Source organism: Physeter macrocephalus, chromosome 11 (genome assembly GCF_002837175.3).
Source record: "Physeter macrocephalus isolate SW-GA chromosome 11, ASM283717v5, whole genome shotgun sequence".
NCBI lineage: Eukaryota > Metazoa > Chordata > Mammalia > Artiodactyla > Physeteridae > Physeter > Physeter macrocephalus.
Genome location: NC_041224.1, coordinates 76,448,198 through 76,460,640, shown reverse-complemented (window position 1 = coordinate 76,460,640; position 12,443 = coordinate 76,448,198). Strand labels below are relative to the sequence as shown.

Sequence of the window (12,443 nt, the reverse complement as noted above, 5' to 3'; positions counted from 1 at the left end):
GCAACAGCCAGGTGACGATGTGCACCTGGGTGAATGGGAGAAGGACAGTAACGGGGAGTCTTCCTCAGCATTCTTTCTGCGAGTTCTGCCAGCCGTTATCCGACAGCCGGCGACGAGGACGCACGACCGCCCACGCCTTGGGCTGGACAGCCGCGCGGCGCCAACGTCATTCCGGCAGGGGGCGCTGTCCGGCCACAGTGGCCGCGGCGGGCCGCGCTCTGATTGGCTGGAGGTCGTGGCCCGCGCCCATACCCGCCCTCCCGGCCTGTTAAGTGCAGCCTCTCGCCAGCTCCCGCCCCAGTCTGCGGGCCTCCGGAGTAGCGGCGGGGCCGGAGCGGCACAGCAGAGGGGGCAAGACCAGGGTAAGAGAGAACCAGCCGGTTGGGAGAGACCCGTACACCATCAAGATGCTGTCCTGGCGGCTGCAAACGGGCTCCGAGAAGGCCGAGCTGCAGGAGCTCAACGCCCGGCTGTACGACTACGTGTGCCGGGTACGGGAGCTGGAGCGCGAAAACCTGCTGCTGGAGGAGGAGCTGCGCGGCCGGCAGGGGTACGAGGGCCTGTGGGCCGAGGCGCAAGCCCGCTTCGCCAAGGAGGCGCGGAGCCTGCGGCAGCAGCTAGACGAACTGAGCTGGACCACAGCGAGGGCCGAGGGCGAGCGCGACGCACTGCGGCGCGAGCTGCGGGAGCTGCAGTTGCTGGGCGAGGAGGCACGCGCAGCCCGTGGCCGCCTGGACGCCGAGCTGGACGCGCAGCAGTGGGAACTGCAGGAGGAGTTGGGCGCGCGCGCCGCCCTCGAGGCGTTGCTGGGCCGGCTGCAGGCCGAGCGCCGCGGCCTAGACGAGGCCCACGAACGCGACGTCCGGGAGCTGCGCGCGCGCGCCGCCGGCCTGACCCTGCGCTACCGCGCCCGCGCCGCCGGTCCCACCGCGCCCCCGCCGCGCATGCGGGAGGTCCACAACGGCTACGCGCTGCTTGTGGCCGAGTCGTGGCGGGAGACCGTGCAGTTGTACGAGGACGAGGTGCGCGAGCTGGAGGAGGCGCTCCGGCGCGGCCAGGAGAGCCGGCGCGAGGCCGAGGAGGAGACGCGGCTGTGCGCGCAGGAGGCGGAGGCGCTGCGGCGTGAGGCGCTCGAGGTGGAGCAGCTGCGGGCGCTGCTGGAGGATGAGCTGCTGCGGGTGCGCGAGGCGTACGAGCTGCAGGCAGAGGAGCGGCAGGTCAGTGCGCTGGGAAGCCCCCAGCCCAGGCCCGCGCGCCCTGCGGGTGGGGACCGCGGGGGAGCGGTGGGGCTCCCCGGACCACGGCTCGTTCAGGCCAGGAGCGACGTCGCCTCCGGGCGGGGCCGGCTCAGAGGGTGCCGGTGGGGACCCAGGCGCCGAAGGGACCGCCCTGCTCTGCAGTGGGGCCTCAGGGTCCCGGCATCTCGCCACCCCTGGCCCTTCGACTCAGTGGGCGAGTGCCAAGTGGCAGGTCCTGCTGGATAGACCTGTCCCTGCCCTCTTGTTTGGTTGTCAGTTTCTTTAGCCCTTGGCATGACTGGGTGCATCCTGACAAATGACCCCCTCAAGCTCTAGGTTCTCTTTCAATTTCCTGTGCTTCGAAGACTGAGTTCACTTAAAGGTCAACCAAGAAGCCCCAGAAGTGACTTCCAGAGGTGACAGCTCCTTCCTTCTCAGACAAGTCTCAGTGTTGGGAGGTTTCTAGGCAATGGCCAAGTCCTTATCGTGAGCCGTTCAGAATGGCAGCCCCTTTGGCACTAGGGCTCCTCTGGGGAAAACGTAACTTGTTTTACAAATCGGTTTTTATTTTGCCAGGATGATTTCCCAGTTGGAAGCAGCTGGTGGTGGCTCCCTGGGCCACTGCCTCATTTGTTCTTAGGAGGGGCAGTAATCTTAATGCAGAGAAGAGCATTAAGATCAGAGATGTTTTTCTCACGGTAGAAGCTAATGTCCGATCTCTGGGTTGTGTAAAAGCTGTGGTTACGCAGGTCCCTATGGCAGGATGTTATTACAAGTACAGGTAATATAAACAGTTCCTATTTCAGAGAAGCAGAGCTCAGACTTCTGACACTGACACGGTGACACCTGTGGCTGGATTTATTGTCTGTACACCTAGTCCAGTCCCAGGGTTAGCCCTGGTCCTGCCCAGTCTGGGCCAGAATTGGAAGTATTCCCAAATCCTATTGTCATTAGTTCTTAGGATGACAGTTTAAGACAACTTCCACACAAATTCAGAAATATTTTAAAGGGAACAGTTTGTAGCTTCAAGTTAAAAATTTGTGTTGGAGTGATTTTGTGCCTTTTTAAAAAATTAGAAGTAAAGGAAACATGGCAGTTGTAGCATAGAGGTCTGTGGTGACCTCACAGGCATCCACAAATAATCAGCAGTTATCTGTTGACTACCCCTGGTCCTTAGCACTGTACTGGGGCTTCACTCTTCAAAGAACTAGAGTCTGGATGGGAAATCATATAAAGCAATACAGTACAAAGTTGTTTGGAATTTAATCTTTTGGATCGTAGGTTTTGTTTGGCCTCTGCCTCATAATTTTCAAAAGCCTTCTGCTGGGGTTGTAGGTGGGACAAGGGCAGGGGCCTGTGAGGTATGTGCTGATTTCCGGAGCTTACTCTAGACTCCAGAGCGCTTCCCTTTGCAATGATGGTGGCCAGGGATGCCAGTTCCATGGGGCCCCATGCTCTGTGTTGAGTGAAAGTTAAAAAGTGTCTTTAATGTAAGCTTTCACAGAGCTTTTGACCAAAGAGAAGCGCCTGCCAAACTCACTGCCCGCTGAACCCCTTTGTAGGGAACCCCTGCTACCACCTCAAGGGTCCCTGCTGTGCAAGCAGGTTTGGAAAAGTCTTCTTTGAGGCGTGTTTTGTGGGCTAAATCCCCACCATTCGTTTGCAGTCATAGCTCACTTGGCTAATTTTGGACCTGGAAGCTTTGGTTTCAGTGTTCTTTTTTAGCAGCAGAACCCTTTCCCCCCCAGTTAACTCTTAAGTGCACCGCCAGATGTGAAACAGATAAAAGCAGAGCTCCTCTGATTCCAGGACAGGTGGGGACCTGAAGTGCCATTCAAAATCACCTTCTTTGACACAGGGACTCCAGGGCCCTTCCCTGGGGTCACGCCCGCCCCAGAACTAGGATCCCACCCTCCTGTCCAGTGATATCTCTCCTATTGGAATTTGCTTCTTTCCCCTAAAAGTAAAGAGTAAGGAAAATGTCTATAAGGACTTGGATATTTTTCAGTTCCAATTTGTGGCTGTTTCATTGTACTGCATGTTTCCTTATCCATAGCCTGAATCTTTCACCAGTTATCTTAAAGCAACCATATTTCAAGTTGCATTCCAAAAGACTCAATACCAAGCATTAGTATTTTTTTAAGAAGTGTAAAAATGCTATATATTTTGTTAAAGAATAAATATTGATGATTTAACCCCAAGCCTCTGATGTTTTCAAATTCTATAGAAGCTTAGCCTGGGGAGACTGAAAATATCATAAAACCTGATTTAACTAATTCACTGTAATAAAAGTTTCATTACTAAGAGTTAGCCTTTATCAAGAGCTTTTTGTGTGGCAGGTACCAGAGGTACCAAGCCCATCACATGTGTATTCACTCTCAGTCCTCACATCAGTCTTAGGAGGTGGGTACTAATATTTACCCCATCTTACAGATGATGAATCTGAGGCCCCATAGGTCACCTAGTTAGTAAGTAGCTAAGCCTGGGTTTGATTCATGCTCCATTGCTGGAGCAACTAACCACTGGGGAATATTCCCTTTCTTCTATCTGTTCTATTAAAGATGAACTTTAAACCAGTATTCAGTTTGCTTTCATAGAACAATAATCAGTGTTCTTCCTAAGGGATAGCACAGAGGTGCCTGTTAATCTACAGTCCTAAAATGCTTTCAGACCCTTCCAGCTGGCTGTTGTCAGAATAGTTTTAGTGTTAAGTCTTTCATTTACTTTTTAACATGTGCCATACGGTTTTAATGGGAACCCATCTCCCTCATCTGGAGGCAGGAACGCCCACATAGTGCCCAGGCTCTGGGCTGGCACTGCAGCTTAAGGGGGAAAGATGCTCACTAGGACTCTCTTTCTGGGAAAACTGGGCCTTCCCAGGTGGCCTACATGCTTTAGACCTCTCTGGTAGGCCCCTCGCCTCAGATTTGCCAGAGAAGAGTTTGCTGAACTGACATCCAAGTTCCCAGCATTTTATATGTAGTTCAGATCACTTGGATCCTAATTAATACACCCTGTCTCCCAGTCTGCAGGAAGGGGCTTCAGACAAAAACTGTAAGATGTTTGTGATTTACACCAGCCTTACCCCATAAACATTGAGATTTTGGCTTGTGAAAGTGCACTCTTCGCCTCGAGGCTGACTGTGGCCAGCTTCCACGCCCCCAAGACATGACCGAATGAGAACTTTCTTTTGATTGGAATGGAGTTGGTTTAGCTGCCCTACCTGGGTCTGAATTGTGGCTCTGCCACTGTTTGTGTCTCCGTTTCCCCACCTGTGAACTAGGGGTAATGAAAATGGCCCACATGGTGCATCCCCATTCAGTTCATTCATTGAGTACTTGGTGTGCCGAGCTTGCCTCTTAAGTGCTGTGGGTACAGCAGGGAGCATAACAGAAACAAAACAGAGAAAGTCCTTGACTGCACAGGTCTGGAGGTGGAAACAGTTCAGTGTTCAGGAGCGGGTGTGGCTGGGGCAAGTGGGCGAAGGTGACCTCTACAGGACCTGGCCTTCGGCTCTGAGCGCGTGGGAAGTTGCTGGAGGGCTCTGCGCAGAGGCAGGTGGTGACCGTGTCTTCATGGAATCTCCCTGGCTGCTGTGATACACATAGACTGTGTGGGGCACCTGTTGGAGTAGGGAGATCTCTTACGGAGACACTTGCCACCGTCAGGGCAGTAGGTGCTGGAGGCTTGGGCCAGGGGCAGCAGCGAAGGGCAGAGGCAGGAATCTACCCTGAAGTTGAAGCCCACGGGGTTTGTGGATGGATTGGATGTGGTGGGAGAGAGAGGGAGAAATCAAGTCTGCTCCAGGGCCTGGGGCCTGAGCAGCTGGAGGAAGGGGGTTGGTGCAGGAAGGCAGCCTTGGGTGGGAGAGCAGATTTCAGTTTGAAATGCCTCTGAGATACCCACCTGGTCTTGTAACATAAAATGATGGGTCTGGAGTTCAGGGTGTTGTATGGGCCAGAGCTATAAACACTTAGTTAGCACCCAATCAATGCTTGTTATTAACACATCTAGTTTTTGCATCTAAATGAGGTTATCACAGAATTTACGTTCCCTAGAGCTCTCTAACCTTCAAGATTCTCAGTGCGTGACCCTGACACTTGCAAGGTCTTCCTGTTGTGTCTGGGTGACTAGCTCAGCAAGGAGCTGCTCAAGTTTAGTTAAGAGAAAGTGAATTCTTTGGACAATGAGGGCAGCAGGCTTTCCCTGGTGTAGCCTACATTTCATCATCAGTTGTGATGCTGCCCAAACGTTCTCTAAATAGCAACTAAAAAGGTGACCTTTCTCCCCAGCTCCAACATTTGGCAAAACTGCTCCTGCTTGGGTTAGAATTAGCTGCTGTGTCTCAGGCTCCAGTGCCTTGGCTTGGCCCACGGCTTGAAAACTTCTGGAGAAGTGGAGGCCAAGTCTGAAGCTTTATTAAACCAGCAGGATCGGTTACAATTTCTGTGAAGATTGCTGGGAGCCAATAATTCTTACATTCCTGCTTCCAAAAGTCAACGAATTTTCCTTTGACAGTTTAGGAAGAGTTGACTCACATGGGAATGTGGTTGGAACTGCACTTATTTTAACTTAAACACAGTTTGATTTTCCTCCTCTTATTTTGCGGGGTGCAGAACATTTCTGCACCCCCAGGAGGGAGAGAATCTTCGTGTTACCTCCTTGGCATGGCTGGGAGATCTTGACCTGCTTAGGAGGCTTGTAGTTAGAGAATTGAATGTGTTTGATTTTTTTTTCTAAGCATTTTAACAGCAATCAAACTCTTTTGTGAGGACGACATTACTACACGTTGTCAAATTTTAATATTTAGGTAGAATTTCCTGTAGTAGGAAGGAGTCATATGTTTACAGAACATTTTATACTGTAACCTTGTACCTGAGTTTATACTCCTAAAATGGGGGAACATAGGCTTTTAACACTGAGACTTAACTATAGAATGTGTGAATGTTGTGACTAAATTCTGGCAACTGTCACTTAAATCAAGACTGGTCAATGCTCTGCTTTGATGAACCTCTTTATCTATTTATAATGCCAGTTTTGGAGGGTGTTTACACTTACCCACCCTGGGATGCTAGCTAGCTGTTTTTAAATTTACTCCTTTGCTTTAAAAGCTAAGTGGCTTCAGTTTTTGTTTTTAGCATACTTTATATAGACAAAAAGAACCTACCAACAATTATTAGCTTAGATATATAGAACTGCTCTGAGAAGCAGAATTATTTACATGCTGATCATTCATGCATCTTTTTAGATGGTAAATCCAGTGTGGGATCTTAGTTACATTAGTTCCTTAGTTTCATAAACATTACCTATTTACTTTGGACCGCCAGCATATTGCCAGGTGCCTTTGGTGGAGGGATTACATGAGAAATGAAAATAGATTCCTTCTCCGGTTGTCTTATAATTTTTAAATTCCACAAAGATAAATGTCTAAAAATGTATCCTGTTAATTGTATTCAGAAATAATGCTACGTTCCATTGCAAACCAAAAGTTAAAGTATATGGATTTATTCAAAGTTTAGATATTTGTTCAGTTAATTATTCCCCAGCATAACTATAAAATGTTATATAAAACTGTAATGCAAAGTAGGGCAAAACTGTAAACTGGTACAAATGAAGCCATTGTGTTTATTAATTAAAATATATTGTCGGGCTTCCCTCGTGGCGCAGTGGTTGAGAGTCCGCCTGCCGATGCAGGAGACATGGGTTCAATCCCGGGTCTGGGAAGATCCCACATGCCACAGAGCAACTAAGCCCGTGCGCCACAGCTACTGAGCCTGTGCTCTAGAGCCTGTGAACCATAACTGCTGAACCCTCGTGCCACAACTGCTGAAGCCTTCATGCCTAGAGCCTGTGTTCTGCAACAAGAGAAGCCACTGCAATGAGAAGCATGCCCACCACAATGAAAGAGTAGTCCCCGCTCACTGCAACTAGAGAAAGCCCGTGTGTAGCAACAAAAACCCAACACAGTCAAAAATAAATAAATAAAATAAATAAAAATAAATACATTTATTAAAAAAAAGAAAACAGTACATTTTGAGGAGGGTAATATTATCTTGATCATTTCATTTTAAATCTAGTTCACCGGTTGCGTGCTGTGTGACTTGCAAGTGAAGGGCATTTTTCTAGAGGCGGGGGCTGGGGGGATGCATGAGGCAGCGACAGGCTGTGCCTTGCAGTGTCTCCCAGCCAGCGGGGGGACATGGACAGATGCAATTAACCAGGAGGGAGCGGAATTGCTTTGGGGGTGATGTGAACACGTGCCTGGGGAGCACTTATTAAACTACAAGAGAACAGTCATAAACGTTTATATCCAGGTCTGACTTTTGACATTTATGCCCAGAATATATTCTTGTCACATTAACATAACTTTTCTTCCCAGATGATTTTAAAGTAGCTTTTCTAGGTGAAACAAAGAACTCTGTATCATGAGTATGGGGGAAATTCTGTTTCGGATCTGAGTAACTTTTGTTTTAAATATAGTAAAACCCCTGCTTTATTTTATTTATTTCTTGCCTTATTTTATTTATTTATTTATTTTAAACTTCTCTTTATTTTTTTATTTTAAACAGATTTATTATTTATTTATTTATTTTTAATTTAGTTTTGGCTGCGTTGGGTCTTAGTTGCGGCATGTGGGATCTTCGTTGAGGCATGCGGGATCTTTCATTGGGGCGTGCGGGCTTCTCTCTAGTTGTGGCGTGCATATTTTCTCTCTATAGTTGTGGCACGCAGGCTCCAGGGCGTGTGGGCTCTGTAGTTGTGGTACGCGGATTCCAGAGTGTGTGGGCTCTGTAGTTTGTGGCATGAAAGCTCTCTAGTTGAGACTCGCAAGCTCAGTAGTTGTGGTGCATGGTCTTAGTTGCCCCGCGGCATGTGGGATCTTAGTTCCCTGACCAGGGATAGAACACGCATCCCCTGCATTGTAAGGTGGATTCTTTACCACTGGACCACCAGGGAAGTCCCTAGTCTTGGCTTATTTTAAATAGCATCTTACTTCACTAGTGTCATGTATTGACTTCCCTAAGCTGACTGATGTCTGAGCTGTAGAGATGCTTTACAAGCATTCATTATTATTATGGAGAATGAACAGAGAAGCCCGTATCCTAGCCACATCTTCCTTATGCACTGATTAAAAAAAAAAGAAACTTTCCAGGTGGGAGAAATATTGTATTTAAAAATCATCCTTGGGACTTCCCTGGTGGTGCAGTGGTTAAGAATATGCCTGCTGGGGCTTCTCTGGTGGCGCAGTGGTTGAGAGTCCGCCTGCCGATGCAGGGAACACGGGTTCGTGCCCCGGTCTGGGAAGATCCCACATGCTGCGGAGCAACTAAGCCTGTGCGCCACAACTACTGAGCCTGAGCTCTAGGGCCCGCGAGCCACAACTACTGAGCCCACGTGCCACAACTACTGAACCCCACGCACTGAGAGCCCTTGCTCCGCGACAAGAGAAGCCACCACAATGAGAAGCCCGCGCACCGCACCGAAGAGTAGCCCCCGCTCACCGCAGCTAGAGAAAGCCCACGTGCAGCAATGAAGACCCAACACAGCCAAAAACAGAAAATAAATAAATTTCTAAAAAATAAATAAATAAAAATCATCCTTGCAATGACTGCATTTTTAATAAACTTGGAGGTTTTTCATCTCTTTTTGTGTCCTGAGCTCTTGGTACCTTAAGTTCAACCCAGCAAAGCTCCAGTCCTCTGATCCCAAAACCTTCTGTTCTCCTTAGAGAGAGATCGCCTGCCTGGAGGATGAGAAGGCAGCCCTTACCTTGGCCATGGCTGACCAGCTGCGGGACTATCAGGAGCTCGTGCAGGTGAAGACTGGCCTCAGTCTGGAAGTGGCAACCTATAGGTAAGGATGCTGCGCTGAGTCCACCAAGCTGAAGCTGGCAGTGTGAAAGTCCCTGCAGCCTCCGTGGAGTGGCTGTGGCTTTGTGTTACTGAGCCCTTACTGCCTGCCAGACGCAGTGCTAAGTCCTTCGCAGCTGCTCACTGTCCATAGTCACCCTCTGGTGGTGGACACCACACATCCCTTTTGCAGGTGAGGGAAGGGGCCTGGAAGCAGAGGTCCAGGCTGCTGAGGGCCTGTGCCTTACCCACCGAGCATGGCAGCCCTTGGAGGAGCCTCTGGCTGAATTGAGGGATGGTCCTAGGGCCAAGCTGGTGGGGGCCTTGCTGGGTCCCTGCTCTGGGAGCTATGCAGCCTGAGTCCTGCAGAAGGGATGCTGGTCAGGGCATGGGGGAGGGGAGAGGAGGCACTTGCCAGCCTGTCTTTCCCAAGGTCCATCTCCACAATCTTCTTGGAAATCTCATGGGGTGAACAATTGCAAAATTAAATTGGTAGGGTATTGAAACAAATGCTGAGTGAGATAAGCTAAGCTTTGCTAATAAGGAAAACTTCAAAACAGTCGGGCTTTATTTGGGGGAAGGAAGCATTAGGATTTTTTTCACTTGCAAGTGACAGAAGCCCTTCTCAGACTGGCTCAAGTCAAAAAAGGCATTTATTACTCATATAACTGAAAAAGTCCTTAGTTTTGGGCATGGTAGGTTCAGGTGCCCGGATGGGGTTGTTGGCGGGCTGTCCCTGCCTTCTCTGGCCCCTCTCTTCTCTGGCCCCCTCCTTCCTTGCTCTGCCTCCACAGTGGCAGGAGGGGCCCCAAGCAGCTCCAGGCTTTTGTCCTTGCAACCCCCAATCCTGTGGTCAGAGGAGGGGGCTCTTTTCCACCATCCTAGCAGGACTCCTGGACCCGCTCTAGCTCTGCTGGGTCATGTGTCCATCCTTGGCTGGGGGAACAAAGTGCTTGAAAGGGGTCAGCTTCCCATGAGTCACATGGACTGAGATTTGGGTGGGAGGTACCCCAAACCAGGCATCATTCTAGAGTGGATGCTGGGTCAGCCTAGAAAACCCACGTCTGTGCCCCTGTTAGGTGACACCTGGGTCAGGTGAGGTCTTTTCTCTACAGAGGCAGTTGGATCTTCCTGCTTCCTTTTTGTAAAAGTTCTCTGGGTTGGAGTCAGGAGACTGATTTTATGCCTCATCTCTCTGGGATTTTGAGCCCTTTCCTTCCTCGCTTTGTCCTGTCCCCAGTTCTCTGTCATGAAAAGTCAGAGGGCACAGGTGGGCATCTTGCCTGAGAGGCCAGGGCCTTACCTCTCTGGTAGGTGTTCACAACCCTACCAGCTTAGCTTTCCTCAAGGCTTAGCTTTTTCTAGCTTTTCTCTTGGTCACGAGCCTTTTTCGCTCATGTCAGCAGGGACAGAGTTTACTCCTGTCTGTGGCCGGGTGTTTCTTTAACCCATTTAGGGATTGACTTGGCCGTCTCCTAGGAGTTTAGGAAGCATCAGTCCTTTCTGGGAAGTGAGTGATTGATTTCACCGTGTGCCTTCCTGAAGTCCAAGTTTGCGTGGGGAAAATGGGGAGCCCAGCCCAGGGGCCTGCATATGCCCGGTCCTGCCCAACTCCAGACCCCAGCCTCTGTGGTTAGAACTGCTGCCGCCCCCCCTGCCCTCCAGTGCTTAGGATTGAGTCCAGGAGATGCCCGCAGTTCTAAAATATGTACAGGCGGTAGAATATGACCTGTTTCTTTGTATCAGCCAAAAGCCTAGCACTTTTTATCACTGATAAGTGTCCTGAAGATAAACCCTTGTCATGTCTTACGTGATTCTTTCAGTGCTTTGTGCTGCTGCCCAAATTCTGAGACCAGGTATGAAAATTCCTCTTCACAAGTGCCCATTTGATCTTTACAAACCTCGACCCTCCATCTCCAGGAAGTTGACCTTCTTCGCACACCCTGCCTCTCTGAGGGCGTCAGGGACAGTCAGCTCCGTGGGGGCCACGTTCCAGGGTCCCGCGCAGTGTGACTGCTCTCCAGCCCTGTCCAGTGGGGCTGAGGTGGCCAGTGCTGTGGCCGGCATTGCTTCGCCCGCCATGGCTGAGGTTGTGTTTCCCCAAAGTGGCCATTCCTCTAGCACTGCTCAGACAGACATGTGAGGTGTGTGAGCCACTGCTCACACACCACACATGGAAGAGGAGGGCTGTGGCTCTGGAAAGCTGAAAGCACATCGCAGCACGGCTGGACTCTGTGGCCTGTGCTGAGGCCAGGTCTCACGTATCGTGAGCCTTTCCAAACCCAGATATTTGGCCCTTTCCGGTAACCTTAAAGAAGGAACGTTAAGGTAATAATAAAATGGTGCAACTCATAATTTAAGGATAGACTTAACAGTTTATATGTAAATATATAATTTAACAAAATAATAAAATTAAAACAAAGCAAACCTCAGAGTCTTAAGACTGGAGGATTTCACCAAACCTAAGTTGGCCAGTTGGTGGCCAGGGAGACCGTGGCGCCTGGCCTGGCAGGTGAATGTGAGAATGAGCCTTTTGCCCCCACATTGCAGGTGATGATAGGCAGAAGCTGCGGGGCTGGGCTGGGGCTGAGGATGCTGAGGGGGCGGGTGGGGGGGACAGGCTGGCGCAGTTGTGCTCGCTCTTGTCTGCATGTCTCCAGTGGTGGGTGTCATGTGGGGCTGGAGATGCTTCTCCGCCTGATGTGTCATCTCGAGGTTTTTCCTGACGTGTGAGTGCTTATTATACGAGGGGCTGAGTGATGAAAGGGGAGATTCTCAGAAACAGGACAGGGCGTGGTTCTCAGCTGCGTCTGCACGTGGGCATCACCGGGAGAAGCTGATGAAGCATCGGCTCCTGGACCCAGTTTAGATATTCCCATTAGATTGGCACAGGGTGGGCCCAGGCATGGTAGTGCTAAAGCTCCGAGGATGATTGTCAGATGCATCCAGGGAAGAGAAACATTGGTCCAGTGCCTTGCTCACAGGGGCCTGCAGACCCATAATGTCAGCATCACTAGGCATCTCAAACTTGTGGGAAACCTCGGGCCCACCCCAGACCTACTGATCAAAGTTGCCTTGTCACAAGATCCCAGGTGATTTGTGTGCACACTGCTGTTTGCAGAGCAGCCCACGGGCATCCAGAAAGCTCTAAGCCTGTCTCACAGCAGCCTAGAGGACAAGACAAAGGATAGGCAGGCTGAGTGGGGGGGGGGCTGGTGCTGTGGGGGGGCTGATGGAGTGTGCAGAGCAGGCTTCCTGGAAGAGGCAGTGCCAAGTCTTGCAGGAAGGGCAGCTAGGAAGAGACCATGTGGGAAGGGCTTTCCAGGCAGAGGGGGCAGCCTGAGTGAGGACCTGA

General features: G+C 50.4%; 1 protein-coding gene across 2 annotated transcripts in view; it reads left to right on the top strand.

Moving 5' to 3' along the window:
- The first annotated feature begins 310 nt into the window (after positions 1 to 310).
- SYNM (synemin) overlaps positions 311 to 12,443 on the top strand; it is a 26,962-nt gene continuing 14,829 nt past the window's right edge. For both annotated transcript variants that reach the window (XM_007116859.4, XM_007116858.4), the window contains exons 1-2: positions 311 to 1,217; positions 8,968 to 9,092. In XM_007116859.4, coding sequence (XP_007116921.2) covers positions 408 to 1,217; positions 8,968 to 9,092 — 935 coding nt within the window. In that variant the 5' untranslated portion in view covers positions 311 to 407. The remainder of the gene's footprint in view (positions 1,218 to 8,967; positions 9,093 to 12,443) is intronic.